General features: G+C 39.5%; 1 protein-coding gene across 4 annotated transcripts in view; it reads right to left on the bottom strand.

The window, feature by feature from the left end:
• WDR7 (WD repeat domain 7) overlaps positions 1 to 27,962 on the bottom strand; it is a 287,515-nt gene that overhangs the window by 199,538 nt on the left and 60,015 nt on the right. For 3 of the 4 annotated variants that reach the window (XM_070420352.1, XM_070420351.1, XM_070420353.1), the window contains 3 exons: positions 7,756 to 8,525; positions 6,303 to 6,391; positions 906 to 1,004 (listed from right to left, as the gene is read on the bottom strand). In XM_070420352.1, the coding sequence (XP_070276453.1) occupies positions 906 to 1,004; positions 6,303 to 6,391; positions 7,756 to 8,525 (958 nt within the window). The remainder of the gene's footprint in view (positions 1 to 905; positions 1,005 to 6,302; positions 6,392 to 7,755; positions 8,526 to 27,962) is intronic. The other variant, XM_070420354.1, reaches the window with a different exon arrangement.

Here is a 27,962-nt window from a genome sequence, read left to right as displayed (position 1 = left end):
CAGTAGGGAAATTCTGTTCAACTGAGAATATACAATTACATTAATTAACGTGACGAGTATGTACTTTTAGATAATAAATTATTTTCAACAGAGGGATATATATTAAAGTTCTTATTGATCCCTTTTCTTAGAAAGTGAATCAGATATTTATATCTTCACCAAACTGGTGAAGATTGAACCCACAATGAAGAGAGTGAATATAGCCAAGAGCTCACAACTTCCATTAAGCTTCCAGGCAGTATAAATAATCCCAGTGAGGTATAAAGATTTGTGGGTTCCATTTCAAAAAGACTTCCCACTAGTGTAACTCCACAGGGATAATAGGATAGCTTAACTACATCTTAAAAACTAAAAGGACCCATTTTTGACTCGGCCAGAAAGAGAAATAGTAAGTAAGATAAAATAGGTGACTTCCCATCAGTTTATAATCACTGCTGCTAATCGTCATTGTGAAGACTTTTCAAATGAAAATGTAAATTAAGGGACTTGTGACATCCCCCTCTAAGCAGGGCACATGGTGTGTAAAGAGAGTAAGGTGTGTCTCTCACAAGTAAGCTACAGGTAAAAATAAACTGGCAGCTCTAACACCAGGGTTCCCATGGCAAGCATTATCATGAAAACCATGCACCTCTCAACACCCACTTCACATCAAAGATTAGCATCTGGGCCACTCTTTAACAGCATTCTAGATACAGGAAACATGGTTTATTCCAGCCTGGCATAACATTACATTTTTATAATTGGCCCTTATCAATGACATTAGCAAATAAAGTTAGAACATGGAAACTTTACCATCTCATACATACCAAAGCAGATAAGTGTATAAATTAGATTAAAAAAAGAACATGTCAAATTAGAATAAAGCACAGATTGAAAGAAAGTTGGTAGAAGTTGAGAGAGAATACCTTCATTTACTAAGAAACAGGAATGGAAAGCAGGAGTAGAAGTGGGGTCAGAGCCAGAGTGATCAGCATCAGACCGAGCGGAAATGACAGGTGCAGGAACTTGCAGAGGAAAAGAGGAGAAATAAAAAAAGAGAGAATTGAGGTACAGCAGTTTCTGAAAAAAAGCTCAGTATTAGTGAAGAATGAAAACAAAGGTGGCAAAATATAGTAAATGTAGAACTAAAAAATGATGTTTTAATCAGACAGGCATGGTCATTAAAGATCACAGCATGGAAATGATATATTTTATTGAATAGCAATCACAGTGTAGTTCAAATTCCTCTTACAACCAAGATCTCTTTAATATTAGATTGAATGATGTATCAGCTAATATAGAAACAGTTCTAAAACAAAATAAGGCAACCATGAAAAAATGTCAACACATTAAAAATTAGCAAAGTGTAACTCAATTTTGAAAATGTATCACATAATGTAAAGTTCATATTGGTCTTACATTTTTTCTAATGATTTTCTAACATTATGTATAAATTATTTTCTAATCTTTCAAACCAATATCCACTGAAATAATTTCAATTTCCCACCCTCGTATGATCAAAACTCCATTTAAAATATGCCAACTTATAAAGAATATATGTACTATATATTCTTATTAGGAGAATCCTGACATAGGTTCATTCTTTGGAGTTCAAAAAAAAAACATTTTTACTATACAAAAGCTTTATATTCTAAGAGTAATTGTTGTGAATGTTATAGTCTTTATAAAATGCTCTTTCAAAAGTTATGCTGCCAGGAAAATGGTTCAGCTTAAATTATCATATGAAAAGGCAAAAGGACCGTATGGCACACACATTCTACAACTGGGGGTCAATGTTAAGATTTAGAGGTCACCATTTGACACTTCCTTCCTATGGAGAAATTACCATATGTCATGCACAAGCATCTTCAAATTAATCCCTCTCCTTTCTTCTGCCACTGAACAGCAATAGGTTTGGGCTCCTGCACAGATTAAGCATTGTCTGCTGAGTGATATGTTTGCTTTTCATGCAGTGAAGTTCTTTTGTAACCATGGGCCAGCTGCAGGAAAACAACTTTTCATAATTCCCACACCAATGCATCATAATGTCAATCAGGCACGTGTGAGGGAAACAAGAGAACTAAAAGAAGTACATGAACAGGATTAAGAAACCAAAAATCCAACTCTACGAACCCTAAGAAGCAGATCTTACACACACACAAAAAAAGTTTCATCTGGGAAGTTATTTTTTAGTATAACAAACTGCTTTTGGTCCTTATGAAATTTTAATTAGTGTATGATGCTATGCTTATAAAAGGAATAGGGCTGTTCTTAATTGTATATTTCATAAGATCTAATAATAACCTTGCAAAATAATCTTGCAAAGAAATCCCCAAAATTTCTATATTCCATTGAATAATTTTATTGTCCATTTTAAATCCTGCTTAATTACAAATTCAGTTATTAGAGCCTATAAAGTATTCATTGCCTCATGCAAAAAGTTGGTAAACTTTAGTGGCAAGGAGTAAAGTTTCAGGTTTTAGCTTTCATATTAACAAAATTGTTGAGAAAGTACCTCTGGTGATTTCCAACAGCAGGGACACTCCTGCAATTTCACATTTTTAAAAAAGTGAGAAATTGTTATGATCCCAGTAGAGATTATTAATGCTATCTAATTTTACCCTTAATTCTGAAAGGATACTAGAAGGAGTTTCCTGCTGTTTTCCTGCAGCTGGCCCATGGTTACAAAAGAACTTCACTGCATATATATATGCCTAAGTGACCAGCTAACCGGCCGGTAGCTATGATGCACAATGACCACCAGGGGGCAGACGCTCAATGCAGGAGCTGCAGTGACTTGGCTGCTGCAGTTGTCAGGGGACACACCCAGAACCAGAGAGGAGGGAGCCTGATTCCAGGGTGTGTCACCCGAGAACCGCCCCCTCACAATCCAGAACCCCTCAGGGGATGTCAGAGAGCCATTTTTGGCCCGATGCCCGTACACCAGGTCAAGGGATCCCACCGGTGCACAAATCTGTGCACTGGGCCTCTAGTAAGTAAATAAAAGTGTAGGGCTAAACAATCATTATCTTACATGGGTCAAATAGTGGGATTAAACTAGAATGTTTTCTCTCAGTCACAAGTCTAAAGGAAACTAGAAATGCTACAGACAAAGCTGATAGAATAATGTGTCTTAATAAAACAGTGTTCAATATAAGTATCTTTATTTTTAATGATAAAAATAAACAGATTCTGGGTATTATATTTCTGGAATCCTGTTTAAATAGACATCTCATAAAGAAAAAGCTATTTCCACTACTTTAATCAGTCTATGTCATAACTGAAACTACTTTCATAATTAATTGAGAATATTGAAATTAAATGCTGCTAGAGCTTTTAACCCTACAGCTCTTAAATACATTTTTCACATACAGAAAAAATCAGCAATAGAAATAAGAAAAAGTACCACTTCCAAAATAAAAAGCTCAAGATTTAATGAAAAATAATACAGCTGAAAAAGTTATGTCTAGAACTGAACAATAGACCTGTGTCAGTCTATCCCCATGTGAGGCTGTGCTGAAACAATTTTGCCTGGTGTTTCACTAATCCTTAGGAAGAGAAGCACGTTGGTAGATGGCACGGCAGCTTTTCTGTTTTAAGAAATCAAGTGCTTGCATCCGCTATAATTACAGAGGGACAAAAATGTAATCCAAGAAGAAACATCAACAGTAAAGAATGATAATGAAGATAATGATGATGACAAGTAACATCTCTAACAAGAACAGATTTTAAATGAAGCTTTAAACTGACTAAATGTAGGGGAGCCCTGCCACTGATTTGTACCGTATAATCTGAAAGCTGCTGTCAATGAATTTAGATCTAGAGCTAAAAGGGGCTGCTTGTGTTCTAATCACAATATCTGTACTTTATGTCATACCTGTGTGGGTCTGTTTCCATTTCTCTCTGAAATAATGCTCTAAAAATGTGAAAACTATACAAAATAAAGAATTTTTACTTTATAAGATAATAGTATAGTCAGAACATTTTACATGTGAAAAGAAGAACTTCTATTTTTGGCCAGGATGCAACCATAAAAAAGCAAAGCAAAATACATAAAGCAATGGTTCCAGGCCACAGGAAATCAAGAGGGACTGAGAGTCAGGAAGACAAAGTGACCCTATGAACACCTCAGCTGACTGCCTTGGGGGAGTTTCTAGGACAAGATGCAAGAAGGGAGGGAGGGGAACTGAGGAAGAGCCCAGCAGTTTCCCTGAGTTGGGAAGACAGCTGAGTCTCAGGAAACTGGGCAGCTAGAATTCACTGGACAGAGACGAGAGAGCTATGAAGATCAGGGTTCTTCAGATACTCAGCGGAGTACTGATGAGTACATGTGTGTTAGGAAACAACTCCAGGCTGGGAAAGAACCTACCAAAGGGCCAGAGACAGTGCCTGCTCCTAGCGGCCTGACTGGAAAATCCCTAATTCACGGAGCACTAGATAAAGTACTCAGGAAGGGCTTGTGTTGGCGATGGGAAACAGCTAGCTTTAGGCATATAGCACTGCTCCAATCACATTCAACACGTCATAAAAGCACAACAATATTTTCCATCTTTTTCCCTTTAGCCATTTTGACGGATGTATATTCATCTCTCACTTAGAAAAACACATTAACGTTAGCTGCTAAAGCTGAAGATAAATATATGCAGAAATTCCACTTTGAGTTACACACACAACAGAAATGCTTATAATGTACACTAAGATTCAAATACAAGAATGTCCACAGCAGAATTATTTATGAAAACCAAACACTGGAAATAATGCAAATGTCTATTGACAGGATGAATGGATGAATAAACTGTGGTCTATTCATTCAACAGAACACTATACAGTAATAAAAATGAACAATGAAAGTGAACAAGCCACAGTCTAATGCAACAATATTGATAAATCTCACAAAAGAAGCCAAATACAAAAGAATACATCCTCCATGACTGATTGAATTCATATAAAATTCAAAACATGGGCAAACTATGTTTAGGAATTTAAACTTAGGGGGTGCAACTACAAAGGAAAGAAAGAAAGTGATTTCTCGAAAGTCAGGATGGTTGCCTCTGGCAGGGGGAGGTCTGGTTGGGAGGGAACCTGAAGGCTGAAGGAGGCTCTGGGAACACTGCACTGTTGTTTCCTGCCCAAGGCCGTGGTGACAAAGGTGTTTAGCTTGCACAAGTCACTGAACTACAGATCTGTTTTGTGCACTTTTCTAGATGTATATTACATTTTATATACAGTGTACAAGTATAAAGAGTTACATAACCCAAACTATTAACTTTTATATAATCTAATATAAACCATAAAATAACATATAAGCTTAATGTGAAAACTGATAAACAAGAGGGGTGACCGACCAGGTGGAGTTGGAATGAAGGATGGGAGTGGTGTAGAGACTGTGAGAGCTGGTCTTCCATAATGAGAAGCCAACAGACAGTACCCCAAACTAAAATCAAGCATCCCACTTAAGGCATTAAAATACATGCCAAAAAATCAGCTAAGAGAGAGAAAAGTCCTTGTCCCAGGGAAGGGGAAAATTGTAGATATGAAGTTAGAGACCTGCTGTTTATCTAGCAAATCAATGACTCTTTAAAACCTAAAGAGGTTTAAAACTGTCTAATTTTAAATTTAAAAGAAAAAAAAGAACACTCTAAAATGTCATCATTTATAAGCAGAACCTTCATCATCCTCTCTTACTTCTACCACATCTTGTGAGTCACGACTCTCAGCTGGAAGGAACGCTCTCACAAAGTGGAAGTGACCACCCTGCCCCACCTCCAACTCTCTGCTGAGCTCAATTGTCAGCCCTAAAATGAGTATAAAAGATAATAAAGAGAAACTCAACCTTTCTTCTTCTATCACCTAATGAAAAAGCTACAGACAAAAGTTAAAATCTAATGATTTAAATAAAAAGAAAGGATTTTCACTTGTGGTTTGCAATGCATGAACTACTGGCAAATGGAAGAAGAATAGCTAGAGTATAGAAATATAAACTTAACATTTTAAAATGTAAACAACAGGTATAAGTTTTAAAGTCAAGATGCACATAAATAAGGCACCAATGTGTCAAGCTAAGGTGCCCTTAATGCATAAAAATAAGGCCAAAGGCAGTACAATAAAATTATGTGAAATATGCTCATTTATCAATTTCTAAATAAATCTGATTTATTTTTAACTGACATCTTAATTATCTATATTTACATCTGGAATATAACAACTTTTCTCTCTCTTAACAATCTGAGACAAACAAAATGTTATGATTATACATTAGCTGTGCCTCCTCAGTTTCTACAGCTAAGATGCCATGTCAATTACTTAATAAGATTTCATTTTACCTTGTTTAATTTGTCCTTGCACAATATTTCTGGAAGTTGGAGGGGAACCCCGGGCCTTAGAAAGGTCTGGGGTGCTTGGTCTAGGTGGCCTTTCAAAAAAAAATAAGAAAAAGAAAAAAAATTTTTCTTTAAAGAAGAAAAGACATGTACTGGTATATATGTATTCATATTTTTATATTTCCAGAACAATTTAAAATATTACACTTTCTAATTACAAATTAGTTACAAAAGAAACACATACAGACATTTTCAATTTATTTTCAATCCCAAGAAGATGGGGATTTTTGCTTGTTTTGTACCTATTAATATTTTCCATTTCAAATTTTAATATAGTAAATTAAATAATTAGCATATAGCAAGTAAGAATTTCACAGCTACAACTTATGCTTTATTCTATCTTAAAAATATGAACAATTCAAGATATTATCAGCGACTCTAGCTTACGAAATATTTATGAACACTTCAACATACTGTTAGTGACATAAATGTCATGATTAGTTCTTCACTGTTCACTATTAGCATGCTGAGATTACAGTCCATCCCATATCATTGGTCTAAATGAGTTCATGGAACAATACATTGAGTTTAAAAGAATTCAGCCTTAAAATCTGAAAAAAGTAATAAGGCATTAAAAAAGCTTGGACACTAGAGGCAAACTATCTCATTTTGAATTCTGGCTCCACCACTTACTGCCTGTGTGACCTTGGACAAGTTACTTAACCTCTCTGTGTCTCAGTTTTCTTACCTGTAATAAAATATAATAAAAGTACCTACCTTATAGGGTTAAGAGCCTTATTGAGAAAGTATCTGTACAGTGCTTACAATAGAGCCAGACACAAGGTAAGTGCTACTTAAGTGTTTGTTAGATTTAAAAAAAAAAAAAAAAAAAAAATCTGAACATTGTCAACTTGCTCTAAAGTATAATAAAACCACAGTTTAAAAAGTAGCCTTCATGACTTCTGGAAAACAGGAAATAGTGATTCAGGATAAGTATTCTGACTATACTCGTCAGATATTCTTACAACAATCACTCAACACATTATTCCTTACATATGGGTCACAATGTAGAGAAGCATTTAACTAAACATACATTTTGAATTAAGTGTTGGTGCAAACGTTAGTTGGATATAATTCTAAGATTATATTTGCTGAAATGCTACTCTATAATTCGTTTACTAAAGCTGAACTGTAACCTACTCCCTCACTGCAAATTTTTTAAAAATAGCTAGACAGTATGTCTGAGTATAGATGAAACTATGTAATTTTATCCGGTTTTAGGAAACTATACATATAATTTAAAAGGGGAGAAACACTGAGATGCCCCAAAAATGCTACAGTGGGTAGAACCAAAAAAAAAGGGGGGGGGGGGAGGGTGTTATAAACAGTGACAAACATAAAACAGGTTTCTTTTTCTTGAAACAAAAGAATAAAATCAAAACTATCATGGTCACACCTGGTAGGGGCCTTCTTCATATGATCACCAATAAAAGTTGCATTGGTCATACTCATCAAGGTATTTGCCAAAGAGATGACCGACAGGAGATGCTGTGTGGTGACGGCTCGAGACACCCCGTACGTGCCCTTGCCTACTCCCTCCGTTGCTGGAAGCTTCCTTTCTTCTTCCGCTTTCCTGTGTGGCAGTGTACAGGCGGCCCGATTATAACCAGGAAGCATCAGTGACATATGACCGCCTCTCGATAAGAGACCGAACGACACTGGGCAGTGGGGCTTCAGCATTCCAAGGCGATCGAGACAAACTTCGTCCAGAACTTCGTTCAAGCCCCAGGCATGAAGGCAGGACATGAACAACTTGGCAGTGTCCATAGTCAAATTATATTCTAACAGGGTCAGTGGCTTCGATTTGCTGGCCCGATATTCAGGATCGCTCTCCTCCCTTCTCTGCCTCATGGTCTCCTCGTCCTCCTCTTCCTCGTCAAGGAGGTGCTCCTTTATGTTCTCTTTGATGGTTTCTTTCACTTGTTGGAAGAGAACCGCTGCTCGTTTTCCAGTTAGAAAAGAGCCCCCTTTGTCTGCCCTGCCAGATGCTTTCTGCAGATTCTCAGGGGAAATAAGCGCCGTGTTCGGCCTAGAGGCTTCTTCAGTCAGGAGTTGAATAATCAGCGCTTCCACATCAAAGAAAAGCACATGTATGTCCGGGTCTGTTAGGTTTGTCTTTATTGCTTGAACCATCAGGGAGTTATGAGAATATTTAGGCAAATTTCCCTGCAATGAATATTTTTAAGAGATGGTTATAATTAAAAGTGTTTAATTTCATATATTCATTAATGAAACACCTAATAGTCAAAGGCATTTAAACACTTGTTAAGCTGTCTTTTTAAGTATCTGTACCATTAAGAGTAACTCACTAACTTTGCCAATCAGCAGCATGTACAGAATATGAACTTATACGATCAGAACTTTATGCTGAAATAATTATAAAATTGTCCATTCATTTTTAAGAAGGAAATAAAAGCTTATTATTGAAGACAGGAGTCTTTTTTACTCATAGAACAAATTAAAATTTGTTGCAATAACTCCTATGTAAATTCTATCTCTGAGAATGAACTATGGTTCCAGCCGAGAGAATAATGCTTTTATCAGGCTTCTCATGCTTTTAAGTTGCTGCACCATCAAATCCCTCTTTTTCTACTTCACCGTCCTTCTCTCCCTGTTCACAGATTCCTTTCCCTCAACAGAGAACATGTTCAAGTCTACTTAGATTCTGTAAAGCAGTGTTATCCTCTGACCATGCCCCTTCTTCTACATGGCTCTTTGCAGTGTCTGACATTGGTTTTGCTAAGACCAGCTTCCCAAAGAACACCTTCCTGGTGAGCCTTCTAATTCTGACCACCCTTCTCAGTCAGTTGCCCTGAAACTGAATCTTCCCACATTAGAACCACCACCTACGAGTAGGCAGCTCCCTAAATCCATCAGCAGCCAGACCAGCCTCCTGAAGAAGGTTCAATTCTGTATTTCCACTTGGGCTTAGATGTCCCAGAGTGCCTCCTGTTCCATATGTCCTGATCTCCACTCCCACAAAACCTGCCCATATTCCATTTTATCCCCTCTGTCACTATCACCACATTCAGACCCTCATCTTTCCCCTAAACAGGTTCCACTACCCCTACCCTAGTCTCTCCCTACTCCAACCCGCTGTCCACAGAGCCACAGATTTCTTTCTGAAGCACAAATCTAATTATGCCAGTCTTCTGCCAAAGAACTGCCTTTATCATGGGTTATTGAAGGAAAAAGGAAGTACAAAAGTGTTAAAAACTAAATCAAAATATAGATGGCTGGCTGCCAGGACCGGTTTGGCTCAGTGGATAGAGCGTCGGCCTGCGGACTGAGGGGTCCCGGGTTCGATTCCGGTCAAGGGCATGTACCTGGGTTGCGGGCACATCCCCAGTGGGGGATGTGCAGGAGGCGGCTGATCGATGTTTCTCTCTCATCGATGTTTCTAATTCTCTATCTCTCTCCCTTCCTCTCTGTAAAAAATCAATAAAATATATTTAAAAATATATATATATATATATATAGGTGGCTATATCTGTGAGAACAAACTTTCCAAACATAGTTAAATTTAAAATTCACCGCCAAGACCAGTTTGGCTCAGTAGATAGAGCGTCGGCCTGCAGACTGAAAGGTCCCAGGTTCGATTCCGGTCAAGGGCATGTACCTTGGTTGCGGGCACATCCCCAGTGGGAGGTGTGCAGGAGGCAGCTGGTCGATGTTTCTCTCTCATCGATGTTTCTGACTATCTCTCTCCCTTCCTCTCTGTAAAAAATCAATAAAAATATATTTAAAAATAAATAAATAAATAAATAAAATAAAATTCACCACTATAAAAGCACTGAAAGGCAAGTAAGAAATTGGAATAAAATGTAACAGAAATAAGGACTGATAAAATTATAATCTATATAACAATTAAAATCAAAAGAAAAAATAAAAGGGAAAAAATACCATAAAAATCAAGGACAATTCACAATAAAAGAAACATAGATAGTCTATAAATGTAAGGAAAAACCTGCTCAATGTAGTGGTCAAGGAATAACGATTAAAATATAACCACAAGATATCATTTACAAAATTAGCAAACAGTATACACTAAAAAATACTGAGCCAGGAGTACAATGAAAGTCAAAGCCAGTAGGTATGACTTTAAATTGCAGCTTTTGGCAGAGTCATTTGACAAAATACATTCTGAACCCTTGAGATTGTTTGATCCAGAATATTTATTTCTAGAACCGCATCCTAAGTAACCAGAAATGCAGACAAGATTTATGTACAAAGATGTTCAGTGAAACAGTATTCATTACTTTAAAACTGAAAACAACTTATATAATCTAACAAAAAGAAAACAGGTAAATAATTTAAGGATTTAAGAATAGCCATATAATAGAGTAAATATTGCAATCACTACAAATCATGCTTTCTGGGCACATTTAACTACATGGCAAAATGGCAACATTCTAATTTTAAGTGAGATAAAAGTTACAGATATGTGTGCATACACACACAGTGGTTCTGACTTCATTTATTTCATACGTAAGTACATATATGAACACGGTGGAAAACACTGAAAATAGATGAAAATTTTAATATTAATTACATTTTGTATTGGAATTATAAAAGATTTTCATTTTCTTCATATTTATTACACATAATCAATATATACTATTTTCATAGTTAGAAAGGAAAGCTCTAAGAAAAAATGCAAAATCCTTCAGCACAACATTCAAGGCCCAAATACTTTCCAGCTTTAGCAAACAGGTTCTACTCCAAACCATGGTTCCTCTCCCATTAACACTTTTTAAAAAAATATGTTTTTATTGATTTGAGAGTGAGAAAGGGAGAGGGACAGAGATAGAAACATCGAGGAGAGAGAAGCGTAGATCGGCTGCCTCCTGCACTCCTCTTACTGGTGATCAGGCCTGCAACCTGGGAATGTGCCCTGACGAGGAATCATACTGGCAACCTCCTGATGCATGGGACCATGCTCAACCAATTGAACCACACCAGCAGGGCTCAGTAACTCTTTTATTTATTCCTTTGCCAAAAATATTTTTCTTTGCTCTACTCCAGTCCCTTCTCTTCCATCAAGACTCTAGTCCTCCCAGGAAAGTTAGTCCACAATGAATCCAGCCTCCACAACATTTTATATCTACTATACAACACGGATTTGTATGTCTTAGCTATATTTACATGATTAGTTAATTTATGTTATTTATATTTTTGTGTACTGTATGGGTACTATGCCTTACTCATCTTATATAAATCTAAACCAATCAGAGTACTTGGCAGAATGAACAAAGAACATTATAAAAATCTTTATGAAATTATTTTTAATTGCTAATCAATTCTTCTATCATAAAATTACAAAATCCCTTTGTCTTTTATTTCTCAAATTCTCCTCCCATCTAGAAGTGTTTCTTTCTAGTTTAAGAGATTTCAATTAGCTGAAACCGGTTTGGCTCAGTGGATAGAGCGTCGGCCTGCCGACTGAGAGGTCCCGGGTTCGATTCCGATCAGGGGCATGTGCCTTGGTTGCGGGCACATCCCCAGTGGGAGATGTGCAGGAGGCGGCTGATGGATGTTTCTGACTCTCTATCTCTCTCCCTTCCTCTCTCTCTTAAAAAAAAAAAAAGAGAGAGAGAGAGAGATTTCAATTACATTTTATAAACCAAGGAAAAAATCTTTGCAAAGCACAAGACATCCTCCAAAATAGACTGCTGCCTACTCCTCCAAATTCATCTCTAACCACAACCCTTACATCTTCTACTGCAACCAAATTCCACAGTTTACAAGAGCCAGACATTTGTACCTTTGCAGCATTTATGCCAGCATGAAGCTCCCGTCTCAATCTCCCTTCTGCCACTCAAGTCATGCTTCTACCCATTCTTCAAGAAGGATCTCAAGTGGCTGCTCTTCCAAAAATTATTTCCAGAATTGTCACTAATTCTGCTTCCTTTGTATAAATCAATGAATGATGTTTAAAGGAAGGTAGAAAATAAATACTATTTCCATTCAACAGCTAAAGAACCTTAGGTACGTAAGTAATAGATAAATTTACACTACATAAAACACAAAGTAAAAAAAAGTCAAGACTTTGAAATTCATTCCTGTATTGAATTCACTCATAACGCATTCACTTATGTTTCTGCAAGACACTGGAGATACAAAGATAAATAAGAAGGTTTTTCTAGTCAAGGAACTCAGAAGTGACAGTTAAATAGTGACACGCGAAGATGTTATTACAATGTGGTGTGAATAGTGGTATAAATAAATGGGACTGCAAGCTGAGGACACAACCGGAAAGTGCCAACTCCACCTTGGGTGACCAGGGAGATCCTCACACAAGGGGAACTTGAGCAATGAAAAGGCACTCCTGGCAGAAAGTTAGCAAGACGTGAAAAAAGATAAAGGGAGGAAGCATCACAGTATGGATGGTAATGAAACCACAGCTGTGATGAAGAATGCAACGGATGCTTGGGTGCTCCTAGAGAGCATGAAGGTCCGTCCACACGGAGCCAGGACTGTGTCCTGCGGGCTCAGGCCACTAACACAGTGCTTCTCAGAATCATCAGAGGTGCTTCTTCTTTTTTCTTTTCTTTTTTTAATCCTCACTTGAGGATATTTTTCTACTGATTTTTAGGGAGAGTGGAAGAGAGGAAAGACAGAGAGAAACATCAATGTGAGAGAAACACATTGATTGGCTGCCTCCTGCATGAGCCCCAAACAGGGCCAAGGTCAGGGAGGAGCCTGCAACCAAGGTACACACCCTTGACCGGAATCGAACCCAGAACCCTTTGGTTCACAGGCCGACGCTCTATCCATTGAGCCAAACCAGCTAGGACCAGAGGTGCTTCTTAAACACTGATTCCCGGGCCTGACGGCTGGCCTGGATCTGTCCCTGGGAATGGGTCAAAATCTGTCTAATGCTTACCCCAGGTAACTTTATGCTGTAAAGTTTGAGACCTTCTGTCTAAAGACTTGAATGAGGTGACTGACATGATCAAATTTAATTTTATAAATCTTTATCCACCAACAATGTTGGCTGAAAAGAAATTGTATCAGTCATGAATATAAATTGGGAAGAAACAGAAGCCATTCAGGTGGGGAAGATAAAAGTATGCAATAGTCCTGAAAATGTAGAAGACGGGATAGAATGAAGAATATGTACATTATCCTTTATTTCTGTACATCACCCTTTTATTTCTGCATATCACCCTTTTGTTTCTGTACAATATCCTTTTATTTTTCACAGCATTGTGCTTTGTAATTGCTTTTTCAAACACTGAATATGTAATGTCACAATTATACTTAATGCTTTGTACCTACTGACACTAATTTTACTGAATGATACATAAAATTATATATTAATAATAATTATAGCCGAAACCGGTTTGGCTCAGTGGATAGAGCGTCGGCCTGCGGACTGGAAGGTCCCAGGTTCGATTCCGGTCAAGGGCATGTACCTGGGTTGCGGGCACATCCCCAGTAGGAGATGTGCAGGAGGCAGCTGATCGATGTTTCTCTCTCATCGATGTTTCTAAACTCTCTATCTCTCTCCCTTCCTCTCTGTAAAAAATCAATAAAATATATTTTAAAAAATAATAATAATAATAATTATATTATAACTAATATAACATTATTGATGTGAAAAGTGTTATTAATAATGATAGCCACCACATACAAAGCTGCTGCTATGGTACAGGCATTAAACTAGGCATCAGGGTTGGTCATGTTACAGCAAAAGGTAAAATATCACCTAATATCAATATTAGGTAGACAGATGTGACACTAGGTATGAGGGAATAGGTAATAGCAATATTAGATAAAAAATAGAGCCTTGAGTACTTTAGCAGTTATTGTCTTTCCAGTAAAGATCTACAAAGTTTTCTTAAGAGAAAGAGAGGCCATTTCCACCAAAGAACATAAAATCAAACACGTTTGGTAAATAAGTTACTGAAGCAGCAAGAGTGGCTTGAAGAAAAAAGAAGGCAAGCGTGAGGACACAAGGTCTACTTTCAAGCTCTCTCTTCTGATGTCAGCCACATATGTGCCCCTTTCAGCACCCTCAGATCTGCCCAGATTTCTGTCTCTGTTGGAAGGTGTGCCAACAGATTGCTCATGTGCTTGGACACAGAAAGGTTATCTCCTGTCTAGTACCATGATATCTGGATGTGATTGTGTGTGACTCCTCTTATCACGACCGCTCATACCCTGCTACTGATTGTGTCACCAATGCAAAGACTACACTAATAGCAATCCAGTCAGAAAAAGAGGGTAACAAAAGGAAAAAACAAAACAATAAAAGCAAATGAGAAGAGAATGGAGGGAGACTGCAGGAAAGGAAAGCAAATGACTCATCCCCAAGTCCTGTAGATGAACTCTAATTGCTGATATCACCAAGTCTTGCATATAACTTGTAATGCCTGACAATGGATTTCATAGACTTAACATATAGAGTCTTATTACTACAAAACATAGATAACCAGCAAAGTTGAGAGGGTAAGATTTCAGCTAAATGCTTGGAGATGGCAGAATTAATCACCAACATGTTTGATATTCTAATATGTCACACTAAGATTAACTAAAGGAAAAATGAAGAAAAACTCCAAGGGACCATTGGCTTAATCATCAGATATACATGTCTACATGTCTAGAGCAAACTAATTCATTCAAATCACCGAATATTCTTAACAATGTCAAATGCAAGCTCTCTGACCTGGGAATTCTTCCACAGGAAGGTTAGTATGCTTGCTCAGCCACCTTTATTAAGAGCAGCTGAGAGACTTGGACCAAGATGGCGGCGTAGGTAAACACCGGAGACCGCTGCCGCAAACAACCATTTCAAAAATACAACTAAAAGACTGAACGGACATCACCCAGAACCACAGGAAGGCTGGCTGAAGAGAGACTCTACAACTAGAAGGAAAGAGAACAGCAAATCGAGGCTCAGAGGCGGCGCAGTGTGGAAAATACAAAGGTACCGAGGTGCGCGCGAAAGCGGGCTGGTGGCTGAGGGCGCGGTTGTCGTTTTCTGTCGGGACTGAGTCTCAGACTCTGGGCTCCAGATCCGGGCGAGTCTCTAGGGACCCAGACTCAAACGGGAGAAGCGGGATTACCCGGCATCAGTTGGAACCTGAGGGCAGCTTTCTCTCCGAGGTTTGCAGCGGCTGCCGGGGTTCTGAGAAGCAGAGCCTCTGGGAACGGGACTGAGCGTGGCCATAACTGCTCCCTCCGCCCGCCCTGTTGATCCCGCCCCGCCCAAAGCCTGCGCACAGCCATTTGCTGATCGCCTCAGGCAAAGGCTGGATTAGCGCCTCCCCAGAAGACAGAGTTTTCCGCACAGCTGATTACTATAGCCAGCCGGCCTGAGGGTCAAATCCCCCTAGTGTTAACTACAACAATTAAGGCTTGGCTAGAACAAGACTGCGCACAGAGACCACAAGGGGGTGCACCAAGAAAGCATAAAAGATGCGGAGACAAAAAAACATGACAGAAATGGAGGATATGGAGCTAAGAATCGCAATTTTGAGGGCTTGCCATAAATTTGTGCAGAACCTCACGAAAACTAATGAGACCCTCGATGCTACGATAAAGAAATTAGAAAGTAAGCATACACGGACTGAAATAAAGAATATTATACCCAATAGCAGACCAGAGGAGTACAATAATCAAACCAAAGATTCGACAAAAAACACCCAATTGGAAAAGCAAAATGAAAAAAGAATCCGAAAGTGTGAAGATAGTGTAAGGAGCCTCTGGGACAGCTTTAAGCGGTCTAATATCAGAGTCATTGGAGTGCCAGAAGATGAGAGACAGCAAGATATTGAAAACCTATTTCAAGAAATAATGGCAGAAAACTTCCCCCACCTGGTGAAAGAAATGGACTTACAGGTCCAAGAAGCGCAGAGAACCCCAAACAAAAGGAATCCAAAGAGGACCACACCAAGACACATCATCATTAAAATGCCAAGAGCAAAAGACAAAGAGAAAATCTTAAAAGCAGCAAGAGAAAGAGGCTCAATTACCTACAAGGGAATACCCATACGACTGTCAGCTGATTTCTCAACAGAAACTTTGCAGGCCAGAAGGGAATGGCAAGAAATTTTCAAAGTGCTGAATACCAAGAACATACAACCAAGATTACTTTATCCAGCAAAGCTATCATTCAGAATTGAAGGTCAGATAAAGAGCTTCACAGATAAGGAAAAGCTAAAGGAGTTCATCACCGCCAAACCAGTATTATATGAAATGCTGAAAGGTATCCTTTAAGAAGAGGAAGAAGAAGAAAAAGGTAAAGATACAAATTATGAACAACAAACATGCATCTATCAACAAATGAATCTAAGAATCAAGTGAATAAATAACCTGATGTACAGAATGAACTGGTGATTATAATAGAATCAGGGACATAGAAAGGGAATGGACTGACTATTCTTGGGGGAAAAAGGGGTGTGGGAGATGCGGGAAGTGACTGGACAAAAATCATGCACCTATGGATGAACACAGTGGGTGGGGAGTGAGGGTGGAGGGTGGGGTGGGAGCTGGAAGGAGGGGAGTTATGGGGGGAAAAAAGAGGAACAAATGTAATAATCTGAACAATAAAGATTTAATTAAAAAAAAAAAAAAAAAAAAAAAAAGAGCAGCTGAAATGTGTGCTCACAAACTCACTTTTTCATTACCATGGAGGAAGATTAAATTCAACTTGACAAATATTTGTGGAGTGCCTATTATGTGCAAGACGCGTGGGAGAAAATAAAACCTCTGTACTTACGGCAATGATTTAAAAACTTACTGGAAAAAAAGGCCAACAAGAAAAGCTAAATCAAAAGGTATATATAAATGAAATGGTCTCAAATTTGTTGGTAAACCCAATGGTAAATGCGAAATACAAATGTGGTAGACAGTCAGACAGGCATGAGCAGAGCCAGGATGATCGTCCAGGTACAGAAGGTCACCAGGACAGAACGCCCTGGGTGCCTAGCAATGGGCAAAACTAGGAATACAAGGACCTCGCCCTCAGGGTAACCCTCCCTCCCCTTGTTTGTCGGGAGTCATGGGGTTCAGACCCTCCCCAGACCCTCTTAGCGGGAGGACAAACGGGGGTGAGGAACAGCCCTTAAGCATTAAGCCCCCAGGACAATGAGATTCTGACCCATCAAATACATCTAGGCCTCAGTTGTGTTTCAGCTCCAGGCCCAGAAAAGCAGCAAAACCAGACAAGCAACACCTTGGCGGACCTCAGGAACAGCTGCATACTCTAAGACCCCCTGCCCTGGTGCTGACCAATCGGTAGAGACCACGACCCTGAAAGGACAGGCCTGGAAAGCTGATGAATATTCTATTGAGACTCTTCCCTGAGGCCTCCGGATAAGCAACCTCTGGGCATGGACCCAGCGTGGCTCTCTCTCTCTCTCTCTCTCTCTCTGGAGCAGGCCCTCACCTTTCCCTTTTCTCACCCCCAACCCCCAGGCACGTTTTCCTTGCCTCCCTCTTTCTCCTAAGCTCTAAGGGCCCTTCGTTTCCTCTGTAGCTTGTTTCCTGAGTGCATTTCTTCTCCTGCTCACTTCTTCTACCTCTGTTACTTTCTAAACTAACTTTCTCTTGTAGTCTTGACTGAATTCTTTCTTAGCCAGAACTCAAGTACCGAGGTTGCTGAAGCAAGGTCCAGTCTGACTCTACTGGTCTAACAGCTGGTGCCACTTCACCACCAACACACACACACATATATATATATACACTCACTTTAAAAGCTGTAAGGCATGTATTTGACATTTTCATTATAAATACTAAGCCTATTATAACTTTATATTACCTGTATAGGGGAAAATACAGATTTGGCCATTTCAAGTACTACATAAGAAACCTGACTTAAAATATAACTGAAATGCAACAATAGGAAAACATTATTGAACTGCTTGCTCACCACTGAAAGTGAACCTGTGGCAATCACAGAGTAGCAGGTAATGCCCAAGCTGGTTTGGCTCAGTAGAATAGAGTGTCAGCCCACAGACCGAAGAGTCCTGGGTTCGATTCTGGTCAAGGGCACATATCGTGGATATGTGCGGGAGGGAACCAACTGATGTGTCTCTTCCACATCAATGTTTCTCTCTCTCTGTCTCTCCCCCTCCCTTCCACTCTCTCTAAAAATCAATGGGAAAATATCCTCAGGTGAGGATTAACAACAAAAAAGAGTAGCAGGTAAAATTGTCTCAAGTGAAAAGCCAAGGAAAATGACAGAATGACAATCATGAGATTAATTCCTTACTCAAGCATGCGTAGTTTTTCAGCACAGACATATATATCATAAGCAGCAGCCCCCATTAACAACAACAAAAACTTACAATCTACAGAGAAGAAAATATTAATACATCCTTTTTATAACATTTATCGTTACTATAAAATTGTAATATGCTAGATTAAATCGCATCTGCTGAAACACCAATAGCTCTGTCCCCTAAAACCAATGTTATAATGATATTTTAAGTTTATTTCATTTTATCCACTGACATAGAGAAATCTAAAACATTGGCAGTAATTTACTCTTGCACCCCTCACATCAATGGTCCTCATTTAAAAGTTTACTTATTTCTGAATCGTTTTTTAACACCATAGTTTTTTGAGGCTCTTTTAAAGTTAACTAGTAAAATAATTTATTATTTTTCCTGAAAGAGCACTAAGTCCAACCTATAAGAATAACATCAAATGGTTCAGATTTCTACCTAAACAGAGAGTTGGTTCATGCCAGTGAGCATTAAACATAAGCAGATTTTTATTCTAAAGTGCAAATCAGAAGAGTGGATCATTTTTTTTTTTTTTATCTGAATCTGCTTTGGAACCAGAGATCTATGATACTAAGAATAAGACTAGGAAATGTTATATATCTAGCACACACTCTTACACACACACACACACACACACACACACACAGACACACACTTCTATAAATATCAATCCTGAAACAATAAAATAGAATACAAGAAAATATGTATTTAAAACATTAATATAATAGTTTATGAATTATGTATGTATACTCATAATGCATGGTTTAAATAATTTTTAATTTGCTAAACATGGTAGAAAAACTGGCTTATTACCTATGAATATTTTGGTAGGAAAAATAAATAAAAAAGAAATTTATTCTTGATCATGGATATTTTACTGAATAAAGAGCTTTAAAAGAACTGAAATTCTGATGCATAATGTTAAATGCAAAAGGTTCAATAAATAAATCACATTGATGTCTTAATGTACTTTTAAATTTTTCTAAAAAATTAGCTAAGGGAAAATTCCACCATCCACTATTTTTAAAATATGGTTTTAATGTTAATGATTTTAAGTACTAGGAAAAAAGAAGAAAGGGAAGGAGGAAGAAAAAAAGAGGTGGGAGGTGCAAGGGGAAACAAAAACGAGATGAGAAAATGTTCCTGGGATGGCTATTTGGTGCCCTCTGCTGTTGTACTGCTGTTACTGAATACAAATGGTTAGGATGACGTGAGTTCTTTTTTAGAAAATCCATTTAAACTGAAATTAGACAATTTACTTATCTTAAATATTTGGTTTTGGATGGGACAAGATTTTATGATTAGATATTAATTACAATGTTATTTCACTTCCTTTTGTGCTTTCATTAACTAGTATACTAATAATCATTAAAAAAGATTTTAAGTTTTGATATTTGGTACTGTACTATAATCTATTTCATACAATATAAATAAAATGTGAATTACTCAAAAGTAAATTATAAGTATTAAATATAAATGCTTAGATCATATCTTTGATAAAGAAAATGTCTCCCAAAGATATTTCTACAGGCCATGTCTTACTCGATAATAATATCCAAATGGCATTCATATACTAAAAGACCAGGACATTCATATATCAGGCTTTCACACTGAAACACCAAAGAGATTGACTTGCATCTCCTCCCAAAGGGCCAAGTTATCCAAGTAACAAGACCAAGAGCCTTGGAGGCCTGGGCATCCCCACTCCTCCACAGACAGACCTGCCTGTGGATCAGTTCACTTTCCTGGCATCACCTCATCTCTCTTCCAAATAAAGAGACTACCTACTCCAGAGAGATGCTATAAACAGCTAACAGTTTAACACAAGAAGGACTCCTTTCTCTGGTAAAACAGAGCTAATACCTAGCTTATTTTATCTCAAACTAATGCATTAAAAACACATCTGAATATATAGTTCAAACCAACTGAAGTAAAAAAAAAAAAACAAAAAACTTTAAAATAAGTGCTGCTATTATAACCTATGCTCCCTTGATACATTATGAACAAATAATGGACAGAGAGGAGATTCTCTGAAGCCAACCTGGTAACGAAAGGGTCAGAATAATGCAAAACGAGAAGGAGAAAAGAAAACTGATCCGCTCCACCTTGGGTCGCTGTGGTGAGAGATCTCTAACTTCAGAAATACTTACACTCAGTCGGTTCTAACCTGTTTTTAACCCTCTCTCTCTCATCACTGCTGGCCTCAGCCCACTTCGCACTGTTCTCACTTTGCCCGTTCACCATCCCCTCCACATCTGCACAGTTCCCTTTGTTGGAATATTCTTCCCCACTGTTCTTTCCGATGTTAAACCTCTACACAAATGAGTCTCTTTAGAAAAGCCTTCCCAACAACTCTTCCGGTCGGCTCATTTCCTGTGGGCTCTCTCCCCCTTAGCTCATACCTTACATAGTATAAACTCGCCCCAATGAGCTGCACACTGTTCCCCACAGCAGAGCAGGAGCTCCCAGTGCCAGGGTGCACTGACTGTGGATGTGATGAATGCACTCCCCAACCGCTCCAGCTCGGGGCCTAGCTATAGTCTGCACTCAGTATGTGCTGAGTGAGTGAGTGAGTGAATGAATGAATGAATGAATCAACCGATCAAGACTAGTAAACTAATGTGTGTTGACTACCCATCGTGATTGATATTTTTAAACATGCTACCCATTTTACAACCTTATTACCTCCACTTTAAAGCTAAAAACAAATGGAGCTAAGAGGTCAGTCAGTCTGTCGCCATATTACATAGCATTAATCAATAGTTAGGGTCAACAGTTAGGATATAAGAGGAAGTCAGGGTCCTCCTGTATCTTGCCTGACATTTTAATTCAAGAGGTTCTCAGTAGTGCTGCAGAGATTCTAGAGATGAGGTGAGAGGGGAGAGTATGTCCACCTCACACAAATCAACCCTCACATTCTGGGCCATTCACAGAGATTCATGGAACACTTGGTGCTGGGCACTGGACATACAAGGAGGAATACCAAAGGCCCTTTGAGGAGCCCCTCGTCTGATATACAGCCGTAGTTCTCAGCTGGGCATGAGGTTCCCTCCCCCCCACCCCCAGCCCCAAGGGGCACCTGGCGATGTCTGGAGACATTTCTGTTAGTCTCCACTGGGAGAGGGTGCTGATGACATCTAGTGGGTAGAGACCACGGATGCCACTACACGTGCTGCAAAGCGCAGGACGCCCCCAGAACAAAGAACTGTCCAGCCCAAAATGGCAATAGTGCTGGAGTTTAAAAACCCTGATACAGAGAAACATACATGTGAACAAAGATATCTCCTCGCTTCCACATAGAATAAGCACTGGGCTGGAAACATAAACCAAATACCAGGGCATCAGAGAAGATATCACTGACTCTACTAGTCTCAGCAGCATTACCTTCAGGAGCCTTTGCAGAGACGGTGGTCATAGAACTGAGGCTCATGAGATGAGTGGAAGTTAGCCAGGGGAAGGGGGGAGACAGGGGCACTGCAGGCACAGCAAATAGTGAGTGCTCTGTTTACTGAACGCAGGTGAAGGAGACTGGGACACCAAGTTACAGTGCCCTGTGAAAAACTAAAATCCTGATTGATACCGACAGATCCCCTTCTTTAGTCTCTGCCTTTCTTTCATCTCCCTCTTCCTTTACACCCATCTATTCCCCTAGAACAGTGGTTCTCAACCTTCTGGCGCTTTAAATACAGTTCCTCATGTTGTGACCCAACCATAAAATTATTTTCGTTGCTACTTCATAACTGTAATGTTGCTACTGTTATGAATCGTAATGTAAATATCTGATATGCAGGATGGTCTTAGGCGACCCCTGTGAAAGGGTCGTTCGACCGCCAAAGGGGTCGCGACCCACAGGTTGAGAACCGCTTCCCTAGAAAACAGCACTTCCACCAAGGCTGATTGCTGCCAGGTGTGATTGTGATTGAGGTGTGGCTGTGATGAAGGAAAAGAGGTATCTTTATACAAACTCAGGAGAGGGAGAGATGTGTGGAAGACATTACCAGAAGGATCTTTGGATATACTTTGCCTCTTCCAGTTTACTGAGAGCACTGCATAGAATTTCAACTTCAACCACTACAAACCACATATACTTCTTGGACACTGCAGTAAACTGCCTCCCTCAGAAGACTGACTGATGAATATGTGTCCACCTGAAGTTAATTTTAGGGCCTGCAATACCACGTCACATAAATCATCTTATGATATGAATTTCACATCTGAAAACTTGTAAAGCCTCAAAATCATTGTCACTGGCTCGCAGCCTGGTTTGCCATCCATCATTCTGGGAGATTTCGCCACCTATCTAGGTCAGTGATTTCCAACGTATGGTCTGCAGCCCTGGGTGGCCGCAGAGCTCCCTTATGGATATAAAATCATTCAAAGTTGGAAGTCAAATGGCAATGTTAAACCCAGGGTCATTTAGCGAGCTATTAAGGTCACATGTGCTAATTATGCTACAGGTTGCTATTTCTATACTTTGCTATTTATAATTTTAACTTGCCATATGACCACAGTTTTTAGACTTTCATCACAGCCCATCTCCAGCCATCAGTTGATTATATTCTCCTTTCTTTAATGTCCCCTCCTCCAAGAAGCCAGATCTGATCACCTCAGGCTAGGGCAGATTTCTGCAATACTTTCTGCATTCCTCAGCCATCTCACTTACTACACTGCATTGTATTTATCTGTTTATATTTCCTGGGGGTAAATATCATGTCTTATTCATTTTGGTTCTCCAGGGCCTAACACAGTACCTAGTAGCCAACAATGTTTACTGAACTAGACTGATTCAACCTGAGAAACCAAGATGGCGGCATAGGTAAACACGGGAGTTTGCTGCCTCGAACAACCACTTCAAAAATACAACTAAAAGACGGAACGGACATCATCCAGAACCACAGGAAAGCTGGCTGAGTGGATGTTCTACAACTAGGAGGAAAGAGAAAAGCATACCGAGGCTCAGAGGAGGCGCAGTGCTGAAGTAAAATACTAAGGTTCGGAGTGCATGTGGAGCGGGCTGGAGGCTGAGGGCGCGGTTGTTTTCAATCGGGAGGGAGTCTCAGGCTCTGAGCTCCAGTTCTGGGCGAGTCTCTAAGGACCCAGACTCATACGGGAGAAGCGGGACTGTCTGGCATCGCTCAGAACCCTAGGGCAGCTTTCTCTCCGTGGGGCTTGCAGCGACTACTGGGACACTGAGAAGCAGAGCCTCTGAGGGCAAGACTGAGAGCAGCCATAATTGCTAACCCCGCCCTGTTGATCCCGTGGGACCCGCCCCGCCCAAGCCCTGCAGGGAGGCTTTTGCTGGATAGCCTCAGGCAAAGGCTAGATTAGCACCTCCCTAGAGATCCAGGAGCCAGGAAGCCCAGAGGTCAGAGTGGGACCATCCAGCTTTAAGCTCCGTGGAACCATAAAAGACACACTCAGGAGGCAGACTCAGTGAGCACCAAAGCCCCAGCGAAGCAAGTCTAGCCCCAGAGGGGTGTCTCCAGCACAGAAGTTCTCCCACCGCAGACACAGCTGATTCTCACAGCCAATTGACCTGGAGGTCAATTCCTCACAGTGATAACTACAACAATTAAGGCTTCACCACAACAAGACTGTGCACAAAGCCCACAAGGGGGTGCACCAAGAGTGTCTACCTTAGGTAATTGGGACACTTAGCACAGAAAGGCACTCTATCGACACAGTGAAGCATAAAAAAATGCCGAGACAAAGAAACAGGACACAAACGACAGAATTGGAGGAAAGCAAACTGTTGGATATAGAGTTCAAAACCACACTTTTAAGGTCTTTAAAGAACTGTTTAGAAGCCCTCGAAAAGACTGGTAAGACCGCCGATAAATGTAGTGAGATCCTCAAGAAATCTAATGAGACCCTCGATGTTGTGATAAAGGACCAACTAGAAATTAAGCATACACTGACTAAAATAAAGAATATTATACAGACTCCCAACAGCAGACCAGAGGGTCGCAAGGATCAAGTCAAAGATTTGAAATACGAAGAAGCAAAAAACACCCAACCGGAAAAGCAAAATGAAAAAAGAATCCGAAAATATGAAGATAGTGTAAGGAGCCTCTGGGACAGCTTCAAGCGTACCAACATCCGAATTATAGGGGTGCCAGAAGATGAGAGAGAGCAAGATATTGAAAACCTATTTGAAGAAATAATGACAGAAAACTTCCCCTACCTGGTGAAAGAAATAGACTTACAAGTCCAGGAAGCGCAGAGAACCCCAAACAAAAGGAATCCAAAGAGGACCACACCAAGACACATCATAATTAAAATGCCAAGAGCAAAAGACAAAGAGAGAATCCTAAAAGCAGCAAGAGAAAGAAAATCAGTTACCTACAAGGGAGTACCCATACGACTGTCAGCTGATTTCTCAACAGAAACTTTGCAGGCCAGAAGGGAATGGCAAGAAATATTCAAAGTGATGAATACCAAGAACCTTCAACCAAGACTACTTTATCCAGCAAAGCTATCATTCAGAAGTGAAGGCCAGATAAAGAGCTTCACAGATAAGAAAAAGCTAAAGGAGTTCATCACCACCAAACCAGTATTATATGAAATGCTGAAAGGTATCCTGTAAGAAGAGGAAGAAGAAGAAAAAGGTACAGATACAAATTATGAACAACAAATACACATCTATCAACAAGTGAATCTAAAAATCAAGTGAATAAATAATCTGATGAACTGGTGATTGTAATAGAATCAGGGACATAGAAAGGGAATGGACTGACTATTCTTGGGCGGGGGGGGGGGGGGAGAAAGGGGTGTGGGGGTGAGTGAAGAGATTAGACAACAATCGTGCACCTATGGATGAGGACAGTGGGTGGGGAGTGAGGGCAGAGGGTGGGGTTGGAACTGGGTGGAGGGGAGTTATGGTGGGAAAAAAGAGTAACTAATGTAATAATCTGAACAATAAAGATTTAATTTAAAAAAAAAAAAAGAACTAGACTGATTCAATTCTCTAACAGAGCTTAGAGCTTATAAAAGTTGAGAAGTTTGAAAATCTCTTATATAGTCTAACAAAAAAAACCCAATAATTTCAAGCACATTAAAACAAAAGAAATTATTTCTTACCTAAAGTACTAACATATTCATATTTAGCCACAAATCTTTATACTTCTACCAGATTTACTCCACAATGCCTTCAAGTTTCCAATTAAGAGTTAAATAGAAAGTGTCATATACAAGGGCTGGAAAGATCTGACTGCTGAGGAGGGCGTAGGGCTTAATCTATCTAGTGTTCCTATTCTCTCAGCAATCTGCCATTTGATTTATTATGTGAGATGGTAAAAGAAATTTCTCCTTTGCTGTATCTCACATAAGCTGCACAACAATCTAAATTTCTCGTCAGGTAGCATCGTGCATTAATCTATTGCCAAGGAAAAACAAAACTATCCTGAATTTAAAACCATCTTAGAATAAGACCGCCTTTTCTTGGTTGAGAATTATATCTAAAGGATATAGCCTAAGAAATCCAAAACACCAATCAGAAAGAATATACGCACCCCTGTATTCACAGTGGTGCAATTTACAATAGCTAAGTTCTAGAAACAGCCCAAGTACCCATCAGTAGATGAGTGGATAAAAAAGCTGTGGTACATTTACACGTGGAATATTATGTAGCTGTAAAAAAGAAGGATCTCTTACAATTTGAGACAGCATAGAGCAGCGGTTCTCAACCTGTGGGTCGCGACCCCTTTGGGGCTTGAACGACCCTTTCACAGGGGTCGCCTAAGACCATTGGAAAACACGTATATAATTGCATATTGTTTTTGTGATTAATCACTATGCTTTAATTATGTTCAATTTGTAACAATGAAAATACATCCTGCATATCAGATATTTACATTATGATTCATAACAGTAGCAAAATTACAGTTATGAAGTAGCAACGAAAATAATTTTATGGTTGGGTGTCACCACAACATGAGGAACTGTATTAAAGGGTCGTGGATTAGGAAGGTTGAGAACCACTGGCATAAAGGGACCTGGAAAGTATTATGCTAGCCAAATAAGCCAGTCAGAAAAGATAAGTATCACATGATCTCACTTATATGTGGAATCTAATGAACAAAATAAAATGATGAATAAAATAGACCTAGAGATATGGAAGCATGGAACAGACTGGAATTTTGGAGGGAAGGCTGGGGTGGGAAGGTGGGTGGGGAGAGATTAACCTGGGAATTTATATGCATATATGCATAGCCCATGGACACAACAAAAAAAATTTAAAAAGAAATTTATTTAATGTGAACTATAAATTCCATTCATAAATCCATTAAACACCTATTATGTGCAAGACACAGGGCCAATAAGGTTAGTTAAGTTTTAGGAAGAGGACTTCCCTTGCATACATCAGTATAGATAGTGTTATGCAATGACTATGAAAAATCCTTGGTGTCTAATCCAAGGATCCTAAAAAATGGAATAAAATCAAAAACCCTGTAATCACCAAAAAATTTAGTAAATTCCAATTAAATATGATTAAATATGTAGTTAGTTTTGAGAGTTTAGTTGCAGGAGGCAGCTGATCAATGATTCTCTTTCATCATTGGTGTTTCTATCTCCCTCTCCCTTCTTCTCTGAAATCAATAAAAATATATTAACAAAAAGAAAATGAATGCTTAATACTATTTCTCCTTAACTAATTCATTTCACTGAATTTACACTTAACATCAAGAATATAGAAACTTGGAGAGAAACCAAGATGGCGGCATAGGTAAACACCTGAAATTGCTGCCTCGCACAGCCACTTCAAAAATACAACTGAAAGACAAAACTGACATCATCCAGAACCACAGGAAGGCTGGCTGAGTGGAAATTCTACAACTAGAAGGAAAGAGAAAAGCACACTGAGACTCAGAGGAGGTGTGGAAGTCAAGTGCAGAGGTATGGAGGCGCACACGGAAAGGGCTGGCAACTGAGGACGCGGTTGTCTTTTTCAATCGGAGGGAGTCTCAAGCTCCCGACTGCTCTGAACTCCAGTTCCGGGCGAGTCTCTGGGGACCCAGACTCATTCGGGGAGAAACTGGAATGCCTGGCATTGGTCGGAACTCGAGGGCGGCTTTCTCTCAGAGGTGCTTGCAGCGATTACCAGGACACTGAGACGCAGGACCTCTTAGGGCAGGACTGAGGAGCAGCCATAGCTGTTTGCTCCGCCCTGCTGATTCCCTGAGACCCTGCCCCACCCAAGCTGTGCACAGAGGCTTTTGCATATGAAAGGCCTGGCCCTTTGCAATCTAAAATTACCTAACAAACTGCAGCTGGGTCAGAGAGACTCAGAATTTCCAAAAGAAGGTCCAAGGTCCCACAGCAGCTTGCACTGCTTCACAGCTGGGCCTCATCTGGGCACCTCCAAACC

The sequence above is a fragment of the Myotis yumanensis genome, unplaced genomic scaffold, assembly GCF_028538775.1.
Source record: "Myotis yumanensis isolate MYYU_CA2020_CCGP unplaced genomic scaffold, mMyoYum1.0.hap1 SCAF_7, whole genome shotgun sequence".
Taxonomy (NCBI): Eukaryota; Metazoa; Chordata; class Mammalia; order Chiroptera; family Vespertilionidae; genus Myotis; species Myotis yumanensis.
The sequence above is the reverse complement of the archived record's forward strand: the minus strand, read 5'-3'. Positions and strand labels throughout refer to the sequence as shown.